Raw genomic sequence first — 22990 nt, forward strand, 5'->3', positions numbered from 1 at the left:
GCTCTAACCACAAAGTAGCTACACTCTCCCAAATAACACCCAAGCAGCTTTTCTAATATTAAGGATACTTGGAAATGTCAGAGATATACCAGAGGAACATGGTGGAAGTCATAGGGGACTGGTACACTTTAATCTGGTGTAGAACCTAAACATTGTATTTAATGCGTTTTATAAAAAGAGGCTCCAATTACTAAAACCTGGGCTGTCAATCATGGTTCAGATTTTTGGGGAACACAAAATATTCAGTAGATTTACCCTAGCTCCAGGACCTCCTAACAAATATCATGACTTTGTTGCTCTTTGTACAATATGAAAAAAACAAAAAAAAACAAAACAAAAAACCAGTACACAATGCTTTCAAAACAGTGCACTTCATGACTGCAAATAAATACAGTACATTGAAGACATGAACTAAAATAAATACAAAAAAAACATGGTACATGAGATTTGTGCACTACAGTAAAAAATACAGACTTAAAATATATAAAATAATGCCAGTATTTAAATGTCATCCTCTTTCAGTTTGTTGGCCTAATAGATTAAAAACAAATATAAATGTCATTGATTTAATTGTGGGCTGCAGCTCCGATGAGTCACTAAACTTGAGTCCATGATAAAAGCTCTTCTTGTTCTAAAATGAACAACAGCAACTAAATATTAGCTTCCATTAGCCTAGCTTAGACCAAGCAATAGCAGGTTATTACATAAATGTGAAAAGATAGAGAACTACACTATCCTAGTACAACTGGCTTACCAGTCCACAAAATCTGCAACGTATTAAAAGGAGCCTTGGCAGTGTGACACTGAGACCCTCCAGAACACGCGGAAAGGCACCTATTATGAATTAATTAAAAAAGAGAGGTTGTTTGGGTCATTTAAATAATAGAAAACCATTATAGATCCTCACTTGGTATGTGTCTGGCGTTCAACAGCACACCAGTCATATGTAATAGCAGCTCCCTTGTGAGATCTTTGTAGCAGAGGCTGGCACAAACAGAAGAGGAGAAGATGTTTAGATGTTTTTTGGAATTGTTTTGCATTTCTTAAAAAAAAAATAAAAAAAAAAGTATTTTTAAAAAAATTGTAAAGTCCACTGTTAATCTCATATAAAATTTAAAAGGCATGGCGGCTGTGTCTAGGCAAGTCGCAATCCGGATGGCTCCTCGGGTATAGACTGCAGAGGTGCGGAGGGTTCCTGAGATGCCGCCGTCTCCTCCTCCTCCTCCTCTTTGATCATGCTGTTCTCGATCCCTCCGCTACTCTGCTCCGGTGAAGGCTCCGCACTGTATGTTGCCGTGCTACAGTACATGATGAATCCCACCATGATTACAACAAATGCTAGGATGTAAAGACCAGAAAACTGCAGGAGAAAAAAAAATTAAATAAAAATAAAAACCAGAACTGTATCATGCGATAATGTCTATCCAGTTTCACGTTACCATACTACAGATATGCAGAGGTAGAACAAACATAGAATGTTTAAGGAATAATTCATTTATTGATGCAGTTGCTGCAGATTTATACCGCGAGTCTCCTATTCCACCACATCCCAAAGGTGCTCTATTAGATTGAGATCTGGTGACTCTGGAGGCCACTGGAGTACACAGAACTCATGGTCATGTCATGGAACCGGCTTGAGATGACAAACGCTTTGTGACATGGCGCATTATCCAGTACCATGTTGCAAAGCACACGTCACACGTTTGAAGACGGATACACTGTAGCCATAAAGGGAGGCACAAGTTTAGCAACAATGCTCACGGTAGTTTGTGGCATTTAAACAATGCTCAGTTGGTATTAAGGTGCCTAATGTAGCCAAGAGAACAAAAAATAAAAATTACCCACACCATTACACCACTGATATAAGGCAGGATGGATTCATGTTGTTTACGCCAAATTCTGATCCTACCATCTGCATGTCGCAGCAGAAATCCAGATTTATCAGACCAGGCAACATTTTTCCAATCTTCAAAAGGTCCAATTTTGGTAACCCTGTGCCCAGTTTCCTGCACTTAACTGAGAGGAGTGGAACCTGGTGTGGTCTTCTGCTGCTGTAACCCACCCACTGCAAGGTTTAACGTGCTATATGTTCAGAGCTGCTCTTCTGCATATCGCTGTTGTAACTCTGTTATTGGAGTTACTGTGGCCATTCTCCTCTAATCGCTCATTACCAAGGAATTTCACCCACAGAACAGACGCTCACTGAGTGATTTTTGTTTAGCCCGTCATTCTCTTTGAACTCTACAGACTGTTGTGCATGGAAAATCCCAGGAGATCAGCAGTTTGAGATACTCAAACCACCCACAGTCGGGAGTCAATAATCATTTCACAGTAAAAGTTACTCATATCACATTTCTTACTCATTCTCAACTAAACCTCTTGACCCTGTCTGCATACTTTCAGGCATTAAGTTGCTGTCACATGATTGGCCGATTAGATATTTGCATCAACGAGCAGGTGTACCAAATGAACAGTGTCACTGGCCACAGTGTATTTTTGGTAATAGTTTAGAACCCAGCATACATAGGCCTGCTCCTTTCTACATACACTCACTAGCTAGGTTCCACTAGAAGATGCAATTGCTTTACAGTGCAACATGGAAAGCAAGGTGGATAGTCTCTAGGACGGGAGTAGGCCGAACACCTTTAAACAGAGTTGCACTTCTAGTGAGTTTTAGTTTTGTTTTTCAAAGAAACAAAAGTTTTTAGGGTTTAAATACCTTGTATCCAAATAAAAACAGGCCAAAGAAGAGGCTGTAGAAGTCAGCAGTCAGGATGCCCAGATTGACGGATGTAGCACTGGTCACTTTGATCACAAGGGGCATCAAGCTGTACAACCCAAACATGCACAGGGCAAACACTGCGAACAACAGACCTTCAATACAAAACACACAGGAATGTCAGGACCTCATAGCAGAAAAAAAAACAAACAGGCAACAAAATTAAGATGTGTCTGCTATCTCTTTGCATTATTTTCGAATCCTGGACACCCTCTCACCCCGTGTAAGGCTATCTCTTGACCACGATGAGGACACATATCTCTTGCCATTAGGTCTCACGATGAAGAGATTGTACTGCAAGGATTGAGACACTAACAGTTCGGCAAGGAGACTTACCAGCATCTTCAGATAAAATGGATAACCAAGAACATGTTTCAGAATAAGAACACTAAATACAAATTTATATTGACCCTCATTCTCCCACCTCAAACTGAATGTCCTCTCGTCAACTCAAACTTAATATTTTAGAAACAGCTAATAATATTCCCACCAGCCATTACCTACTTGACATTTCTGAAGCAATCTATAATCACACACATTCTGTTACATACTTCTAAAAACATTTTCAGAATACGCAAGATACTGTAAAGACTAATTCATGCTATCATAATTCTTACCATGTATCTCTGTTTTACATAACAGCTTCATCAGAAGAAAGTTATGTATAGGGGAGAAATGCGTTAAGGATTCAACTATTCTAACGGATTTTCATTTCCATTAATACCCCTTCCACAGGGGTCATTAATCATCGGTCTCTGCTGATCCAACACTGAATTAGAAAAAAGCAATATGCAATTCAGAGATTGCAGAATCTCTTGGCTAGCAGCTAAGTGTGTTCCACTTTACTATTAATCAATTAACCCACTAGTAAGTGCCAGAGTTTCCTTTTGCTTACTAGTAAAGCTTTAAAGCAGGTAAGTAACTTTGTAGGGTACTTACCCACTCTCCAGTCCCACTCAATGTTGCCAATAGCACTGTATTCTACAATCATGCTTAAAGGAGGGGGGAGAAAAAAAAGTCAATAACAGGTACTTTACAGACCATTTACAATTCACACAAAATACATTCCACTCTATTACACGCTATAATTTCAGCACTAGTTGAAAGGTTTTGCCACAGGTCACAATGCAGTGTTACAGGTCAGGGAAAATGAAATTCAGCCATTTCTGTAGATGAACATCCATATACATGGTACTATGAAAAATTCTCAAAACAGAATTGGTTATGTCCATAAGATTTCATCACCATCATTTACTTATATAGCTCCATGATCCCGCAGTGCTGCACAGAGAACTCACTCACATCAGTCCCTGCCCCATTGGAGCTTACAGTCTAAATTCCTTAACATACACAGACAAATATAGAGAGACTAGGGTAAATTTTTATAGCAGCCAATTAACCTACTAGTATGTTTTTGGCATGTGGGAGGAAACCGGAGCACCCGGAGGAAACCCACGGAAACACAGGGAGAACATACAAACTCCTCACAGATAAGGCCATGGTGGGGAATTGAACTCATGACCTCAGTGCTGTGAGGCATAAGTGCTAACCACTAAGCCACAGTGCTGCTTTACTGGAAAATGTGGAAGAAACATAAATACATGTTGACTCAACTGCATTAAACGTTAAAATTACTTTGGGAGAGTAAAAACATTTGCAAATGTCAAATTCCAAGCAAGTATGAGTGTCCTTCTATGGCTGTGTTGTGAATATAAAAGAGTGCCACGTATATGCTTACAGTTGTATCCCGCTGACGAATGTCCCGAATAGGCCCAGCATCCCAATGAACTCTTCGCGGGTTAGTTTTTTCACAATATACTCCTCAGACACATTAGAAACCGCATACAAGCAGGCGCCAAGGATAACTAGAGCGTCACCAATCAACATATCACTGGCTGCAAAGAGAACAGAACAGTGCAAATAAAACAGGGTTAAAATACATTAGCACAAAGTCTGAAACTCAGTTAGTTTGTTTTTACTATAGAGTCACTAATCACATCTGTAAATATTCGATAGAGGTGTGACCCTCCTTCCTGAAGTTCATACCTACAGAATATATAAATATGCCCAAGTCCATCCCAATGGTCCGATAGCTTGGAGCCTGAGATTTTGAAATGTGCTTAATTAACTTTACATTTTGAATCCTGTGCTCTGCACGGTTGAGACAATTAAGACTACAGTTTTGCACTGTTGCACTTGGACAATCCACCCAGGGAGGTCAATGCCTAATCTGTACTCTAGCGAGACACCTTAGAGACCCAGCCAACCTCATGCAAAGATAAAGTCATCCCAGCACCTAGATTGTTGTAGTCTATAGATTCATGAGATTGTTTATCTTTGGTGGGAGATAGGAATTATTTTTAATAGGAGTGAAATGTAAAGTGAATCTAGAGTAGTAGTATTTGATTTATTTCTCTTAAAAATGCAAATGTTGCAGAAATCAAGGAGCAGCACTGTTGACATTTTGCAAGTGATTCTGATGAGATTTCTATGGCTAGTATGAGAGAAAGATGGTTCTGTAGAAAACATCATCCACAGCACTTCCAAATAAGATCAATAAGAGTCCAACCTTTGCCTTCTTCTCTTCCGGACAGCACATCTGCACCAACCATGGCCCCAACGCCCAACAGACAGACCACAACAGCAATGTAATGTATCAATCTGTATCTTGCGTGAAGAATAAACCAAGAAAGAGCCATCAGCACAGGAATTCCAACACAGTCCAAAAGCTAAGTGACAAAAAAAGAAAGGAATGAGGATCAGAATACTATTGATCTTAATCAGGATTGAACAATCATTAGCTCTCAATGGTTACTGGACTGCTCCATTGGCCACTTGTGTGGGTTATTTAATATTATAGTTTATTCATATAATAGCAATTATGCAGCACTGTACAGAGAATACGTAATAATTCACATCAGTCCCTGCCCCATTGGAGCTTACAGTCCAACTTGCCTAGAACACACAACCACACATACTAGGATACATATTGTCAGAAGCCAATTAAGCTACCAGAATGTCCTTGGAGTGTAGGAGGAAACAGGAGCACCCGGAGGAAACCCACACAAACATGGGGAGAACATAGAAATACCACACAGATGAGGCCCTGTTTGAAATTGAACTCTGACCCCAGCGCTGTGAGGAAGCAATACTAACCACTGTGTCACAGTGCTGCCCATAATAAGCACATTGTGTTTGGAAGTTGAATACTTGAATATCTATTTTAGCAACAATGCATCGAGTAAACCTAAAACACTAAAATAAATAAATCCATGGGGGACACTAGAGCCTGTGTTCTTCCCTCTTTATTTTTAAGAGAAAAGGGAATTCGTATTGGAGTCAAACCTTTTGAATCAAAAGTCCTATACTTTATTATTAATTAAGTCAAACACAATCAATCAATCTTATGAGTCCCCATTAAATATATTAGTAATATATTAGAAAGCTAATCACTTAAACTGTAAATGTGCAATTAAAAGGTTTTTTTCATATAGCCTTCAATACAAAGTTAAATCAGAGAAATAGCTTTATTGCAGTGTAATATTTAACAAAAGTTTGCTTAAGATTTAGTAGCAGTTCACTGTGCGATAAGGGGATTTTCTTATTATTCCTTTATTCATGTATTGCTCATAATCACATCAACCTATTTGTATTCCCAGGGTGGATTTTCCACATGCACAATATGGGGTGTGTCACAGTGAATCACAGGCAGAATCTTTTGTTAGTAGGGTGTTGAACAGGGATGCGAGTCCACACAGTGTTAAACTTAACCAAGTTGCTGGTTTATTTAAGAACAAGAACAGCAGCAGTGATGCAGATACACACAGGGTTAATAGCTGCAGCAGTTGTAACAGTTATAGAATGCAGATAGTGTCATACAGCAGCAGGAGAGAGCACATGGAGCACACCTCTCTAGAGTCAAATATCTAATCAAATTGTATATTTCAGCAGTCAAGATTGTATGTTTACTAGTGAGTAGGTCTTTCTGAAGTATAGACTTGTGAAGTCTGAGTAATTAAATAATTTCCACTATATTGAAATGTTTTGAAATGATTAATACAATTGGTCCTCCAGTGCAAATAGGCATCCCTGATACAAACTAATCTCACAGGTCCCCTCTTGATACCCTATGTAGGTTTTGCATTTTTGTTTTTTCAAAGGCTAAACCTTGTTACATGTTTCCCATTCTTTAAAACCAATCCCTACTTCGATCATCAACATTTTCCTTTGAGAGACAGCTTAACTCACCAACCCACCTTCTCTACAATTATAATCATGTGATAACCAATAACAGGAGATTTGAAATTCCAATCATGCTATACTTTCATATCAGGAAGTTCAGTTCTATCATTAGTTTTCCACGCTGATTGACACCTGAATCAGTCAATCAGCAAGTGCTGCAGTGAGTCTCTATATTATGGCATTATGATGCCTGTAATCCAAAAAAAACCTCAAAAACAAACAAACATGAATTCCTTGTGCCAATCATTGTGCAATCGCATTGAATTAAAACAATAGTTATTGTGGCAGGCTACATGTGAAGAACAATAGTATTAATAATTAACCTATTACCCCTTTACAATGGTAGCTATGTCATATTGACTGCTCATTTTGTACTAAATCACAAAGTAGTTTCAACATAAAAATCGTATAAATAAGTGGAGGTAAAAAAAAAAAAAAAAGGATTTTTATATTCTATAAAATCCATGTCTCTCAGTCCATTGGGGGACACTGGGAACATTGGAGTATAGTGTAGGGCAGTGGTTCCCAAACTTTTGCAGTTCGCGGCACCCTTAGGGTCTCCAAATTTTTTCAAGGCACCCCTCCAAAATAATTATTGAGCAGTCCTGTTTTAGAAGTAGTTGGGTCAAAAAATTGTAATAAGTATTTAGGTCAGGACAGAAATACTTATTTAGTTGTATGCAAAAATGCCCGCTCTGCATCCAGGCACTCTGCCCCCTCTCACACAATGTCCCCACCCTCTGCCCCGTTACACTCCTCTGCCCCATTGTGCCCCAGCTGTCACCCTCTCTGCCCCAGCTGTCACCCTCCCTCTCACACCTCTGCCGCACGCCAGCCATAGAAAAAAAAAAAAAAGCACAGAAACTTACCAATCCGCCGGGCGCCGGGACCCAGCAGCCTCCTCTCAGCTGCGGGAGAGAGGAGGCTGCTGGGTCCCGGCGCCCGGCGGATTGGTAAGTTTCTGTGCTCTCTCTTTTTTTCAATGCTTGGCCCGCGGCACCCCAGTGACAGCGCCGCACAGTTTGGGAACCGCCGGTGTAGGGTATCCAGACGTGCGGGCACTTTAAGAAGTTAACACTTGACTCTAGCTCCTCCCCTTCTATACACCTCTCCCGACAGCCTCAGTTTGTGTTTAACTGGTTTTCTCTCTGGCTTGGTTAAAGAGGAAAATGGCATTGTCTTGAACCAAAAAAATGAAAATTAAAAAAGTCACACAAAAGGAGACACTGAAGTGTCAAGGGTGGGCGACCGGTGTACAAGCCTGCCTTCTGCATAAAAAACGTCATGTCCACCGCGTCCAGGGGATTAAAAATTGAATGCTACAACGCATTTAACACAAAGTCTAAATTCCAAGGTGTCACTGGAAGATTATACGGAGGCTGCACATGAAGTATCCCATGCAAAGACGTCTGCACATCAAGCATCGATGAACCTTAGGAGAACTAGAGGCACAAATCAGCATCCAGCAAGAACATAAGCAACCTGGACAATTGAAAAGAAGAGGTAGGGTACCCCTTTCTTTCAGGCAATATATATCCTTACAGACATGGTGAATTTTTGGCTGAAACCCAGATTACAGGCCTGAAGCACGGCTTGCACCATGCGCTTATAGAAACCCTTAGCTCAAAGGATCATGGCTTCAAACAGTCACTCCATTAAAGCCAGACGTTCTAAACTAGGATTGAAAGAAAAAAAACAAAAAACGGGCCATTACTTACCATGTATGACCAGAGTGGCAGAAACCACAACTGACCCACCACCATGAAGAAAATGTTGGTGTAACAGGCCCTCCAAAGCGAATTTGAAGCTATCAAAATGACGGAACACCTTCCCTCTTCAAGAACCTCGGAAACATGGCTACCGGAGGGGAGGGGGGGTTGACAGGTAAACCAGGTGTAACCACCAGGTAACGGACATGGCATCTACCAAGACTCTGTGGATCTCTTGTCCTGGAGCAGAAGAGCTCGTGGTTCAAGGTGGAGGCGTCATCATGTCGACCCCACCTGTCCAACAACTCACCTCCAGAGAAACCATTCACCAGGTTGAAGAGTCTGCCTGCTCAGAAAGTCTGCCTACCAGTTATTAACCCCTGGTATAAAAACCGCCATTATGACCCGAAAGTGGTGCTCAGGCAAAGATCTTGCGAGCCTGTCACATGGCTAAAGGACTCCTGGTGCCGCCCTAGGGATTGAGGTATGCCACCGTCATGGCATTATCTGACCATCTGCCCTGCAGCAAACGTAAAACACAGATCACAGTGCGGAACAACACTCACAGTTCCAACACATTGGACACTGGAGGAATCCAAGCTTCCTATCAAAGACCCTGAAAACAGGCGTGAAGACAGACAGCACCACAACACCGAAGGCTGGTATCGGTCATCAATTCCATTCCCAGATCGAGAATGGGCGATGCCTGGAGAGACTGTCCTTCTGCAACCATCAAAGGATGCACCCGAAGGGAAAAACAAAACACCTAACTGGAAAGGTTCAGGTGAGATCTGTTCTTCTTCGAAAGGATTTCCAGCTGAAGCTCCCTCGCATAAAACTGAGCAAACTGGACCACATGAAAAATTAGATATTTTCACTTTTAAATAATCTTGTCCAGAACCTTCATGCAGAAGTGTACAGAAGTCTGTCTGACAGCCAATAGAGACCTTACCATTCTCTGTAAAGTCAGAATCTTGTCTGGTGACCAGAACACCCTCTGTTTGCGGATGTCAAAGAGAAAATCCTAAAAAAATAAAAAAAAATAAAAAAATTAATCCGTTGGGACAGAGTCAATTTGGATGTCTTGAAATGGAGGATCTGACCATGGGTCTCCAGAGTCTTCTGCGTCTCCTGGAAATGGGACAGAAGTACCGAAGGAGACAATGCCTCACGATTGGCCGGAATGAACAGCCGTGCTTGGAACTACAAACAGGTTGTAATAAAGCCCCAAACCTCAATTTCTGGAACCAGAATAACTACCCCTGAAGAAAGCAGGGAGTGACTTGCCTCTTACAGAACCAGGCAACATGCCGACCTGCGGGGAGCCCTGTGGAAAAGTACTGCCTGGGGGGGGAGATGTACTCCCATACACAAATTGTGGTAGACTGAAACCACTGATCGTGGAAGAGAAGACGGGCCTGGCATCCACGCTGCAAACTGCCCCTGTGGGTGGATGACTGACCTCTGGACTACCGACTTTGTGACATTCACAGGAAGGAAAGTACTTTTTACCCAGTCGTCTGACTTATAATAGTGTCAAGCTGCGGCCTAGACAGAGAACTCCAAGAAAAAAAGAAGTGCCTCAAAAGTCTTCTTAGACTCCACTTCGGCCTCACAGGACTTAAGCAGGAGAATCTGACGAGCCAATACTGCAGAAGCAGAGACCCATGCCCATATCAGTACTGTGTCCAGGGCCGCATCCCCCAAATAGTCCATAGCCCTCTGAAGCTGTTCCACCAAAGGTAGCAGTTCAGAACTCAGTTTGCCGGCCAACAAACCCAATGGATCGCAAAGAGGCAACCACTGCCACAAAAAGAGGATTTATGTACTTTCGTTAAATCCGTTTCTCTGATTCCGTCTGGGGGACACTGCTTTACCATGGGTTGTGGAGGGGAGCTGGGAGTTGGCACCTAACTAGTTAACTTTAGTGCTGCTGATAGACCCCTCCCCTCTACAATCCCCCTGCCTCTTCCTGTACAATCCAGTTAGTTTTAAAAAGCCCCAGGAGAAAAAAGGGCAGTCAAACAAGAGCACACAGAAGAATAACAGAAGGGAGGGATCGCAGTGTCCCCCAGACGGAATCAGAGAAACGGATTTAACGTAAGTACATAAATCCTCTTTTCTCTTTCATCCAGTCTGGGGGACACTGCTTTACCATGGGGACGTTCTAAAGCAGCCCCTAAAGGGTGGGACTACTCTGAAAATCCCGCTCGTAAAGCATTACGAGCAAAATTTGCATCTGCTGATGCAAAGACATTAAATTAATAAAATTTAGTAAACGTATGGACAGAGGACCAAGTGGCTGCCCTGCAAAGCTGGTCCGCAGAAACACCATTCCTTGCTGCCCACGACGCCCCAACCGATCTGGTGGAATGGGCTGTGATTCTCTCCAGCACAGGACGACTAGCCTTTATATAAGCTTGTCTGATGGTAGACGTAATCCATCTTGCAATGGACTGTTTTGAGGCTGGCAGCCTCTCTTATTAGCGTCATAAAGGACAAATAGAGAGTCTGTACGTCTAATCTGGGAAGTTCTCTTAACATAAATGCGGAGAGCCCTAACCACATCTAACTTTTCAATCGATTGCTGATCCGTATGGGAAGAAGATGAGAAAACCGGAACTACAATTTCCTGGTTGAGATGAAAAGCCGACACTACTTTTGGTACGAAAGAAGGGAGAGTTCTTAACACCGCTCTGTCCTCGTGGAAAACCAAATATGGTTCCCTACAGGACAGAGCTCCTAATTTGGAAACTCTACGAGCCGAAGCGATAGCCAAAAGAAAGAGGACCTTCCAGGTCAACTACTTTAGGTCTGCCTTACTCAAAGGTTCAAAGGGGGGGCCCTTGAGCATCTCTAGGACCATGTTGAGATCCCATGGAGCAGTAGGAGGGACATAGGGAGGTTGGATATGTAAACTCCCTGGAAAAAGGTCCTAATGTCTGGCAATTCGGCTAATTTCTTATGAAAAAATACAGAAAGTGCCGAAACCTGGACCTTTAGGGAACCTAACCTAAGGCCTGCTTCCAGGCCATTTTGAAGTAAGGCTAATAGACGGGAAAGTCGAAAAGAGGATGAGTGGAACGTCCTATTTTCGCACCATCTAATGTAGGCCTTCCAAATCCGGTGATAGATCCGAGAAGAAACAGGTTTCCTGGCTCGCATCAGAGTCTGAATTACACTGGGCGAAAAACCTCTAGCCTTCCAGAGGCTGGCTTCAACAGCCATGCCGTTAAATTGAGCTGAGGTACATTCTGGAAATGGAATGGACCTTGCAGAAGCAGGTCGATTCGATACGGAAGGCGGAACCCCGGCCCTTCCGCCATAGATATGATGTCTGCGTACCACACTCGGCGCGGCCAAGAGGGAGCGACTAGAATTACTGGCAGAAGGCCCTGCCGAACTCGTATGAGTACTCGAGGAAGCATGGGAATTGGGGGAAACAGGTATCCCAACCTGAACTCCAATGACATCGTCAAAACATCCACTGCCGCCGCTAAGGGATCCCTTGCCCTTGCGCAAAACTTGTGGACCTTCCGGTTATGTCTGGAGGCCATGAGGTCTATGTCCGGAAGACCCCACCTGAGAACCAGAGACTGGAAGACATCCGGGTGTAGAGACCACTCCCCCGGCATCAGCTGGTTTCGACTTAAATAGTCCGCCTCCCAGTTTTCTATACCTGGAATGAAAACTGCCGATATTGCTGGGACATATTGCTCTGCCCAAACAAATATTTGGGCTGCAATCTCCATAGCCGCTGCACTCCTGGTTCCTCCTTGTCTGTTGACATATGCCACGGCCGTGGCATTGTCGGACTGAATTCTGACCGGTTGGCCCTGAAGAAAAGACTGGGCTCCCCGGAGAGCCAAGAGAATGGCCTTCAATTCCAAAACATTTATCGGTAGAGTTGATTCCTGAGGCGACCAAATTCCCTGGAGTCAGAGGTGAAGGATTACCGCCCCCCAACCCTTCAGGCTGGCGTCTGTCGTGGCTATGATCCATGACCATTGTGCGAAGGATTTTCCCACGCTCATGTTGTGCAGACACATCCACCACTGAAGAGATTCTCTCGCTTCCTGAGATAGAGAGATCCTTTGACTTTTCAGGTGTAGGTGTGACCCTGACCACTTCGATAGCAGATCCCATTGGAAACATCGAGAATGGGCTCGCCCGAAGGGAATGGTCTCGAAAGAGGCCACCATCTTTCCGAGTAGCCTCATGCACAAGTGCATTGAGGGGCTGGGGTAAGAAAAAACCTGGGAGGTTACCGACTGAATAGAGGAGATTTTATCTGCTGGGAGAAACACTCTCTGCCTCCTGGTGTCCATGATGAGTCCCAGGAATACCATGCGCTGACACGGGATCAACTGGGATTTTTTTAAATTTATTAGCCAACCGTGGCCCTCGAGAACTGCCTGGGTGAGGGACAGGTGATAACGCAGGCAACCTTCTGAGGAAGCCTTGATGAGTAGGTCGTCCAAGTAAGGAACGACCTAAACTCCCTGCAGGTGAAGACATGCTGCCATAACTGACAATCTTCGTGAAGACCCTTGGCGCAGTTGAGAGGCCAAAGGGGAGGGCCCCGAAACTGATAGTGAGCAGATCCTACCGAGAATCTGAGGAGAGACTGGTGGTGGATCCAGATGGGAATGTGGAGATAAGCGTCCTTTATATCTATGGACGCCATGAACTGATTTATCTCTAGGCCGTTTATTACTGACCTCAGAGATTCCATCCGAAATTTGTCCACCCTTAAGTGAACGTTGAGGCCCTTTAAGTTTAGGATGGGCCGAAAGGAGCCGTCCGGCTTCTTGACTAGGAACAGGTTTGAATAAAAACCCCTTCCTTTCTGCCTATCTGGCACTCTGCAGATGACCTGCTGGAGTAAAAGAGAAGCGACACAATCCTGTATAGCCCGTCTTTTTAAAAGATCCTGAGGTAGCGGGGTCTGGAAGAAACGCTGTGGAGCCGGGCCCAATAGGTCTATTCTGTACCCCTCTGAAATGATTCTCCGAATCCAAGGACCTTGGGAAGACGCTGTCCATTGTTTTTGAAACAGGGACAGACGTCATCCCACTGGCGCCCCCTGTAGTACAGGTTGGTCGTCAGGACGCAGGCTTTTCCTGGGTCTTAGCGGCCTGGCGCTTGGTAGTAAACGAGGATCTTCCCCTAGAGGAGGAGCCTCGGGAATTAGATTGCCTTCCTCTGAAGGACTGACCCCTTTGGAAGGAAGTCCCTCGAAAGGGCTGTCGGAAGGAGCTATTCCTCTGAGCGCGGCTTCTGTTAGCGTATACTGGCAAAGAAGTGCTTTTGCCCCCCGCAGCCTGGGAAATGAGGGTATCCAATTCCGGGCCGAATAAGCCCGCTGCAGAAAAGGGGATGGTTTCAACGGAGCGCTTTGACTCTGCATCACCTTCCCAGGATTTCAGCCATAGTGTTCTCCTTGCTGAAATGGAGGCCGCCTGAATGGCAGAGGAAACCGCTGCTGAATTCTGGGCCGCCTCAGAGATACCCCGAAGCTTCCTTTAAATGCAAAGCAAGGGGAAGGAGCTCGGAGTCCTGTAAAGCTTCTGCCAGCTGGTCTGCCCATGCTTCCATGGCTTTTGCTACCCAGGCTGAAGCAAATGTGGGTCTAAAGCCAGAACCCGCAAATATTGATTTGAGCTGGGATTCTACCTTACGGTCATTGGCGTCTGGGAGAGACGCTGAACCCGGGGCTGGGAGTAGAGTATGTTTAGCCAGGCGAGCAATAGGAATGTCTACCTTGGGAATACTCTCCCAGCGAGTCGCCTCTTCCTCCTGAAGAGGATACAGAGAGGCGAACCTTTTGGGAATGAAAAACCTTTTCTCAGGTTGTTTCCAAGCCCCTTCAGCAATTTCTTTGAGTTCTGCAGAAGGAGGGAAACGGTTGGCTTTTGTTTTGGCCTTCTTGAACAGATTTCTGTCCCTGGGGGAAACCTCCTCCGGCTCTGGGAAGTCCAGCGCCTGTCTAACCGCTAAAACCAAATTATTAACAAATTGGTTTCTAGGGTACACTTCCTGCTCTGAGGAATGACTATGGTCAGCATCCGAATAGATTTCCCCCTCTTCCTCAGACTCTTCCTCCGAATCTGAAAGGACCACAAGGGGATTTACTGCTCTAAACCTCCTTCTCTTAGCAGGCGGGGTATTAGAGGAATCTAGCAACTGGTTAAGCTTGTTTAATCCCTTCAAAAAGGCTGTAGACCAAGCCGGGTCTGTATTAGCAGGGGCTGGGTCAGCCTGTGATGTGGAAGTTCCCGGCAAACTCGATCCACTGGCATCTGAGGAAGCCTGGGGGTCCGACTGCGTATTAGTATTGCTAGCCACTGAAGTTGCCACAGTTGATAGCAACTGATTTGATTGAAAAACCATTTGGGCTAGGGAGGTAACCGACTGTGTTAAGGAGGTTACCCAAGCCGGTTCCTCAGACGAAGGGGCTGTAACCTGCTGGCCTTGCACAGAGGGGGCCCCTGCATCGCATGCAGCGCAGAGCGCCAAAGGGTCCTTCTGCCCACACAGTCATTTTACATGACATTTAGAACATGTGAAATATTTTGCCATAGGGCCCTTTCCCTTATCTGTCATTTCATAAAGGAAGGCACACCAATCACACAAAATCAATCGATCGAGAGAGATCGAGAGAGAGAAATATATTAAAAGAAAAGAGTAAATAACAAGTAATCAACTAATGTCTTTGAAAAAGTTGTACTTGAATATTTTAAACACCATAATATTTTAGGCTAGCAGGAGACTATAATGTAAACCTACTAAGCCAGTAATAAAACAACAAATATGTGTTTAAATAAGCTTGTACTTAGCCCAAGGGCCACCAAGACAGGGAGAAGTCCAACAGCAGTCTGTGCTCTCCCTCAGCTCTGTTCCTGTTCCCGGGCTTCTGCTTTGGCACCAGAACCCTGGGAAGGTCCATCTCTCTCTTTCTCTGTGAGAAGGGGGGGGGGGGGGGGGGGGGGAACTCTATGTTTTAGCTCCCCCCTCTTCCCTGATGCCGTTGTTCTGTTGAAAATCCATAGGGAAAAAACGGCTTTTGGTGGCAGATTAGTGGAGACCTCTATTAGATCCTCTTCCCAGGACAGAGGTCTCCGCAGCGGTACTTCCCGACGCCCCCCTCCTATTTCTGAGGGGGGAATCTTGGTTTAGCCCCTTCTCCTGTCCGAAACCAAGATGGCCGCCGCCATCTTCATTACCCGATAACCAGCGCTCTATGCCTGTAATGGCAGCGCCGGTTATCGGGGAGGCTATGGGAGTGCAGCGGTCCATGAGACCGCTTGTCACTCCCTATAATCAGGCACTTTGTAATTCAGCCCCTGTCAGTGAGAACCGCTGGCTCTCAGCTGACAGGGGGAATGCCTGCGCTGCCAAGCTGTGAGTGTGTTCTCTATATTAGAACACACTCCAGCGCTGCCACCAGTGTAAAAAAAGAGAAAACATAAAAGAACAAATAAAATGTATTAAAATTACACTAAGCACTAAAAAACTTGCCCAAACTCCAGGGCACCTAAAAAAACTGGATTGTACAGGAAGAGGCAGGGGGATTGTAGAGGGGAGGGGTCTATCAGCAGCACTAAAGTTAACTAGTTAGGTGCCAACTCCCAGCTCCCCTCCACAACCCATGGTAAAGCAGTGTCCCCCAGACTGGATGAAAGAGAAAATGGTTTTAAGGACTACATCAACTTTAGGGATAACAAGACTGCAGCAGATAGGACACCTAGAACTTCCAATCAGACGACGACCAGGCCTCACACAACAATCCTCCAACTGGGAGGAAGAGGGAAAAGAAAAAGAAGTCTTTGACCGCCATGTAAACAGAGAAGGCCCTGCAATCTCAGGACTGCCTCCTTCGGAACGTCTAACACTTGATGTACATCCGATAGTAATTCCTTCATCTCCTGATGTCCTTCCCAAGAGAGAAGTCCTCCACGACTAAATGAACAATAAATTTGCCATCGCTGTAGGAAGGACAGTCAGAATTTGACTCATTTCCTGGTTGGGCACCACAATCCACCTACTCCTTTGTGAGGAGGAAACCAAAACCAAACCTTTTATCAAAGCCTCAAGACCCAGGAACGCCCCTCTCAGCTCACAGTTACAGGCCCTGTCCTAATGAAAACAGGAATTGGATTCCCCAGATTTGCCACAGAAGCAGGGGAAACCTGGGAAGGACCAACCGGGTAACCTCAGCCATAGAATCGGCTAGTGACCTAGCCTGAATCGGAACCAGAGACCCCAGGTGCACTTGATCCACAGGCTGGCAGGCTGCACACCTGGCTGTCTAGAAGGAAATTTAGCAGTGCATCTAGCACAGGTAAACTTCCTCATAGAAGCCACCCCAGCCCTGGAGGATCTTCTCCTATCTGACATGATAAACACAGACAGGATCAACACCACAAAAGGAAAGACAGAAGCAGCACACAATCAGCGAAAGGAAAGCCCCAGAGCTCAAACAATCTGGAGTATTAACCACTCAGAAAACGAACCACACACAGCTAATACCTTACAGATGGAAAGACAGAAAAAGGGAGTGCTGCAACTCAAAAACAGCTGCTGTTCTGGTATCTGCACATGAGAAGTGAGAGACCACCATGGAGGAACTGCAGGGAAGAAAGAGTCTTCCCCAGAGCCATGTGCTGGATTGGGAGCAGTCGTCGACAGATAGCCCCCTCCATCAATCCAGACTCTAGGATGGGCGTACACATAAAAAGTAAGCACTACCTGACCAAGCCCTCTAAGGAACCTAATAGCTGCCTCTCCATAGAGATGGCAGCTTACTAAACTCCCCTCTCCCAGCACAGTGCTTGGAGAGGATTATACTCACAGTATGCTGCCCCTCTATTGCAGGGCGAGACAACAGCTGTTCCCCTGCAGCCACTGCCTCTGTGGCTCCTCCGAGTTGTCCACCAGTGCGAGCATGGGGGCAGTAGCAGAGGCACCTCTGAACACCCGCTCTAAGCAGTGCACAGCAGCCATGCTGTGCACTACAGATCCGACAGCTGAAATCGTGGCTACACGGAACTGCCAAAAAGGATCCCGGCACAAAAGGCAAAGCCTCAAATTAAATGGATAAAAATAAACAATTACTAATAAAAAAAAAAGGCTGCTGCAAATTAAAAAGGATGTCCTGCTACACTGGGGTGCTAAACTAAACTGAAGCCTATCAGGAAAGAGGTATAGAGGGAGAGGAGCTAGGGACAAATGTTAACTTCTTATAGTGCCTGCAGGCCTGGATCCCCTACACTATAACACCAATGTTCCCTGTGTTCCCCAATGGATGCTGGAGAAATATGTGTAGTATGAACGGTCACACTAGTCTGTTAAATGAAATGATAATAACTAATAGTATAAAAGTACTGATAATTGATTCAGCAGTTTAAATTACACATTCACCTTTACGGTAAAAATTATGGCAAAAAGGACAAAGAGGGAGAGTTGGGGGGTAGCAAATAATAATCTGGTGCTTATTAAACACACATCATCATGCTCTTACCTGGACACTAGTGATGGTAGTGAATTGGTAGGCTTTAACAATAGAATAGTTTGCTTCAACATCGACAATAGCTAGAAGCAGATATTTCCACCACTTATTTTTCACTATGTACAGAAGTCCATTCTCTCCTGTTTAAAATACAATAGAAACATTTAGTTATAACTTAGTTTCATTATATTGTTATATCAGAGAACACCACACATCTGCGTAACTGTTATTTTGCAAGTGGGGCCTTGATAAGGTTATACTGTGCTGGAGAGACCTGCTACACTGGGAGACAAAATAATTTCAAGGTCCGTTCATGGTTGCAGAGCTGCTCAACAAAAACATTTTAACTATTGTGCGACTTTTTATAGAGACGTTATGCTATATAAGACTGAGAATTATAGATGAATAGGTCATCAGGAGGTGTGCTGCGGGCAGGACATGAGTAATGATATGGATAATCAATTCACACAAAATGGAAGTTGAATTAAAGCTGGTTATAAAAATAATAGGATGTTTAAGAGTTAAATAAGCTACAGTGCGTTATATATATATATAAATTAGACAAATTAAGTTGTTTTTCTGTTATTCAGACAGTGCTGCTTAAGGTGTGTAGGGAAACTGGTCTAAAGTATATTGCATAGTGTAACGTATTTAAGCTGAAATGTGCCCTCCGTTGTACATATCAGAGAACAGGGAAGCTGTGGTACAGGAAGTTCACGCCTGATAAGACAAGGTCTACTTGGATTTATACCTGTATCTGGGGGATGGTGGGAGATGTTGAGAGACTCCGATATGTGGGGTGATATTATTGGTCTAAAGTTTTATATGATGCTTTATCTACGTATTGAGTTTGTGGTTTTAGGACATAAAATGCTTGCAAAAGTAATGTGAAATTACCATTGTTCTAATTGAATGGTCTGTATTGCACATACATAATAAATTGAGAATATTCTGAAGAGACTTCGTATTTGGATTATTTCTGAAATGTCCCTATCAGCAGATAGTGGGGTTATGTGTTGTACAGGGTTGGTAGAGATATCACGAGTAGGAGGTGGGTGAGAAAGAGGAGAGATGTTATGCGGGTATCAGGGCTTGTAGCTGGTGCAGCCTGGGGAGTGGTGGGTTAACATGTACATGTAAGGGTGTTGGGAAGGAAGAAGTTATGACCGTAGAGGATTGGATAGGGGTAACGGAGGGGGCGTTGTATTTAAGGAGATCGCTAAGAAGGAATGGAATATGCACTAGAAACTGCAGAGGTTTTTAGCAAACCATGGTGACAAACGTGTGAAGCTTTGGAGAGGGGGTGCAAGGCAAAAAGTTTTAAAGGGCTGAAATTAAAAATAAAAAGGGAAAAGAATGTTGTTGAAAAGCAGTTTTATGAAGCATGTAAACAGGTCATTAGAGGGTGTCCAGGCTGTGCACAAAGCAGGTATATAAGGTGGAGGGTAACAGGAGTTTATAGGAGTGTGTTGGATTTGGTCATCTTGCAGCAATGTTTCCACATAGAAATGTTCCTCTCCTCTATAACCAACTATACTATTTATTTTTATATTAGGCACATGTAAGCCCCCTAGTTTAAAAAGTTTAAAAACTGAAAGATCATTTTTTTTTGTTTTATTTCTTCCCTCCTTCCCATATTTCAAGCAAAAAAAATAAAATAATAAAATCACACTTCTGACATGTGTCTGTATGCCCTTATATCCTGTACATTAAGAACCACCTGAAACAGCTATGTAGTGAATACAATGACAGACTGGGCACTGTTTGGCACCTAGCATTTGAATGAACAGGTTTCCATCTCTTCTAGTGTTTTGTATAAAAAAATGGGGTGTACACATGTTGCTGGTCCATCTTGCATTACTCACGCTTTAGTAGTAGGACTAAGGGTTGCATAGTCTGAAATGTCAGAGACATAACGTCTGCTTTGCTATTCATGCTTTTAAGCCAGCGTTTCCCAAACTCAGTCCTCAAGGATCACCAACAGTACAGGTTTTCTATATCTCTTTGCTGGAGCACAGGTGTATTCATTACTGACTGGCACATTTTGAAAGATCCACAGGTGGTATAATTATTTCACTTGTCACCTGGAAAACCTGCACTGTTAGAAGGACAGGGTGTGGGAAACACTGTTTTAAGCAATAAAGGGTGATTACTACTTCTACTGGAGGAGTTTCTGTGTGTGTGTCTTTTTTATTGAACCGTAATCTAAGAGGAAATAGATTCTCTTCATGTGCCTAATCATTTGGCATTACGCCCTGAGTTTAGAGCATTGCTTACACCGTCAAGGTGTGAGCAGTGTTCCGTGTCTCAATTAATAACAGGAGACATATCCAGCGGTGTACCAGCAGTGTTTAATAACCCCGTGCTGGTACTGCGGACTGCCACGTCTCTAGAAAATCCGATGACATCATAATTGGAAGTTCTATGTGAAATGTTCCCACACGCACTGTGATTCCAATCAGGCCGGTTTTAAATCCAATGCTCTAAACACAGCGATACGTGTGGCCCAAAAAGAGCAATGTGGATCTTGATTCACATTTGATCAGAATCTTTCAGGTGTTAAATGGAAAGAATTGCATCTGTCAGTGCAGCATAGTATGAACTGGCCACACACATCTGCCTGCATACAAGTATATTAAGATTAATATAGCATAATTCTGAGTTATAAAGGAGGAACTGTACTTTAGAACACTGCTACAGGAGGCCAAAATCCACCAATCCCCAGCAAGTCCTGTTACCATCCACCCTCTTCGTACACTACCTGGATACTCCCTAAAGATCAGTTGGATGAAATCACTACTGAATTACTGCACCTCTTACAAACCTTGTCTCTTCTTTCATTTTGCAGTGTGTCCAAACTCTGATTCATCTGTACTACCATGTACCTCTACCCACACTACACTGACTGCTTTCCATGTCTCTCCACATTACCCCATCTTACTCCCCTCCATCCTATCTTATTTCTTCTCCCTTACCCCCCTGCCCAATATCCTTACCTACTTCAACCTCCCATATTACCATTTCTTTAACCCACCTTTCTGCCACTTTGACTGCTTAGCCTACACCTCCTCTGCTACCCACCTGGACCACCAGGGTTAATATCTCTGTAGCTCCAAGGGGTTCTCACTCCCTCTAGAACGCAAGCTCTCATGGGCAAGGTCCTCTACCATGTGTCTCATGTTTGTCCCGATCATCTCTCATGCTGAATTGTTTGTGTATGGTACGCAAACTGTTCTGTTAATTGCATCCACCGTGTATTATCCTGCTCTGTACGCATGTAAATGCCATTATGTGTACTGGTTTAATGTTGGTCTTACCTGTACGACTACGTCGGGCGCTGTGTAATCTGTGGTGTCATACAAATAAACGATAATGGTTTGGAGACAATTTTCTACGTCTAATAGAAGGCAATACAAAGGATGAAGAGCTTGACACATACCCGACCTAAACGCCAACCAGACAGTGTAAACCAGGAACAGCAGGCAGTAATTGATGAAGCTCTGTAGCATAGGGGTGTCCACTTTATAGTTCTCCGCAAGCATCTGGCTGGTCACCGCAGTCCCACATATAAAGAGAGACAGCACCTGACCCAGCAGGAGAGTCTTCAAGACATTCCTGCAAATAAAATGATCATTAGTCAGCGATTAGGAACCATTACTGCAGAGGTTACAGATAATATAAACACAGGCTTATTTACCTACAGTACATTAAGGTAAAAGGCCTGCACCGAAGCACCAAGCAGACAATTTCATTCTCTAATGTGCACTATAAATGTATAATACAGTTGCTGAATGGTTGCTATTGTACAGTGCAAATTTTCTGCACTGAACCATAGCAATGAAATGTTCTGCACTGAATCAGTGCATGCACACAGAACTTCCACTGTACTGGATTCTGCGAAGCCATAGAAGCTCAGCAGGACCCCATAGGAAATGACAGGTAGCGCCATCCTGCAATGGCGTTACCTGTCTGCGCAATGCAAAGTTCATCCAACGCAGAACATCAGTTTCCATAGTAATCTACGGGGACTGCGATGCTAAACGGTATTTGCCTAAACAGAGAAGATTTCTGTGAAATCTCCTCCGACAGGCAGTTAATGCATGGCAAATATACTTAAATTATATTGTTTCCGCATCTTTTAAGTGTCAAAAAAAGCATAATGCATAGACCTTAATGTTAATTAGAAACTCTGATGTAGACTGTAAAGCAATGGCATATTGACTAACTTTATATCAATATTATATACGTTTACATCACCTGGGGGAATAATATTTCAGAATACAGCTGAGGTACGCCAGTCATACAGATGACAAGAATTAAAACTGAAACTTGATGCATATACACAAATATACTTGCTTTAGTTTACGGAAATAGTTTGTTTGTTTTTGTTCACCCCTACTATTAGATTGTTCGCTCCTTTGAGCAGGGCTCTCCTACCTTCTGTTTCCATCACTTTTAACTGCGCTCTCCAGCTACTCAGCTCACCTCCTCTCAGTCCCTCTGCCCTCTGTCTCCTCTCGCTTCTCTCCGCTCCCCTCCGTGACTCTCAACCTGTCATCCGTGCCCACCCTCTTGGGCCATAGTTACCTGCCTGTACTCACTTTTCCCCTCCCTCTCTTTCATGCTGTGCCTGAGCCCCCAGAGTTATAGTGCTTACTGTTACTTGTACTGTGCCATTGTTTGTCCTTGTACGGCGCTACGGATACTTTGTGGCGCCCTATAAATAAAAATTAATAATAATAATACTAT

The 22990-nt window shown here is 43.8% G+C and overlaps 1 protein-coding gene across 1 annotated transcript in view; it reads right to left on the minus strand.

Moving 5' to 3' along the window:
* Window positions 1-355: 355 nt before the first annotated feature.
* The window catches only part of SLC35F2 (solute carrier family 35 member F2), a 24178-nt gene continuing 1543 nt past the window's right edge, over window positions 356-22990 (minus strand). The window contains exons 2-8 of the mRNA XM_075197941.1: window positions 21681-21856; window positions 18254-18381; window positions 5349-5508; window positions 4518-4674; window positions 3719-3771; window positions 2720-2874; window positions 356-1360 (exon numbers count right to left, since the gene is read on the minus strand). Of these exons, the coding sequence (XP_075054042.1) occupies window positions 1136-1360; window positions 2720-2874; window positions 3719-3771; window positions 4518-4674; window positions 5349-5508; window positions 18254-18381; window positions 21681-21856 (1054 nt within the window). The 3' untranslated portion in view covers window positions 356-1135. The remainder of the gene's footprint in view (window positions 1361-2719; window positions 2875-3718; window positions 3772-4517; window positions 4675-5348; window positions 5509-18253; window positions 18382-21680; window positions 21857-22990) is intronic.

Source organism: Mixophyes fleayi, chromosome 2, assembly GCF_038048845.1.
Source record: "Mixophyes fleayi isolate aMixFle1 chromosome 2, aMixFle1.hap1, whole genome shotgun sequence".
In the NCBI taxonomy this organism is placed as follows: domain Eukaryota; kingdom Metazoa; phylum Chordata; class Amphibia; order Anura; family Limnodynastidae; genus Mixophyes; species Mixophyes fleayi.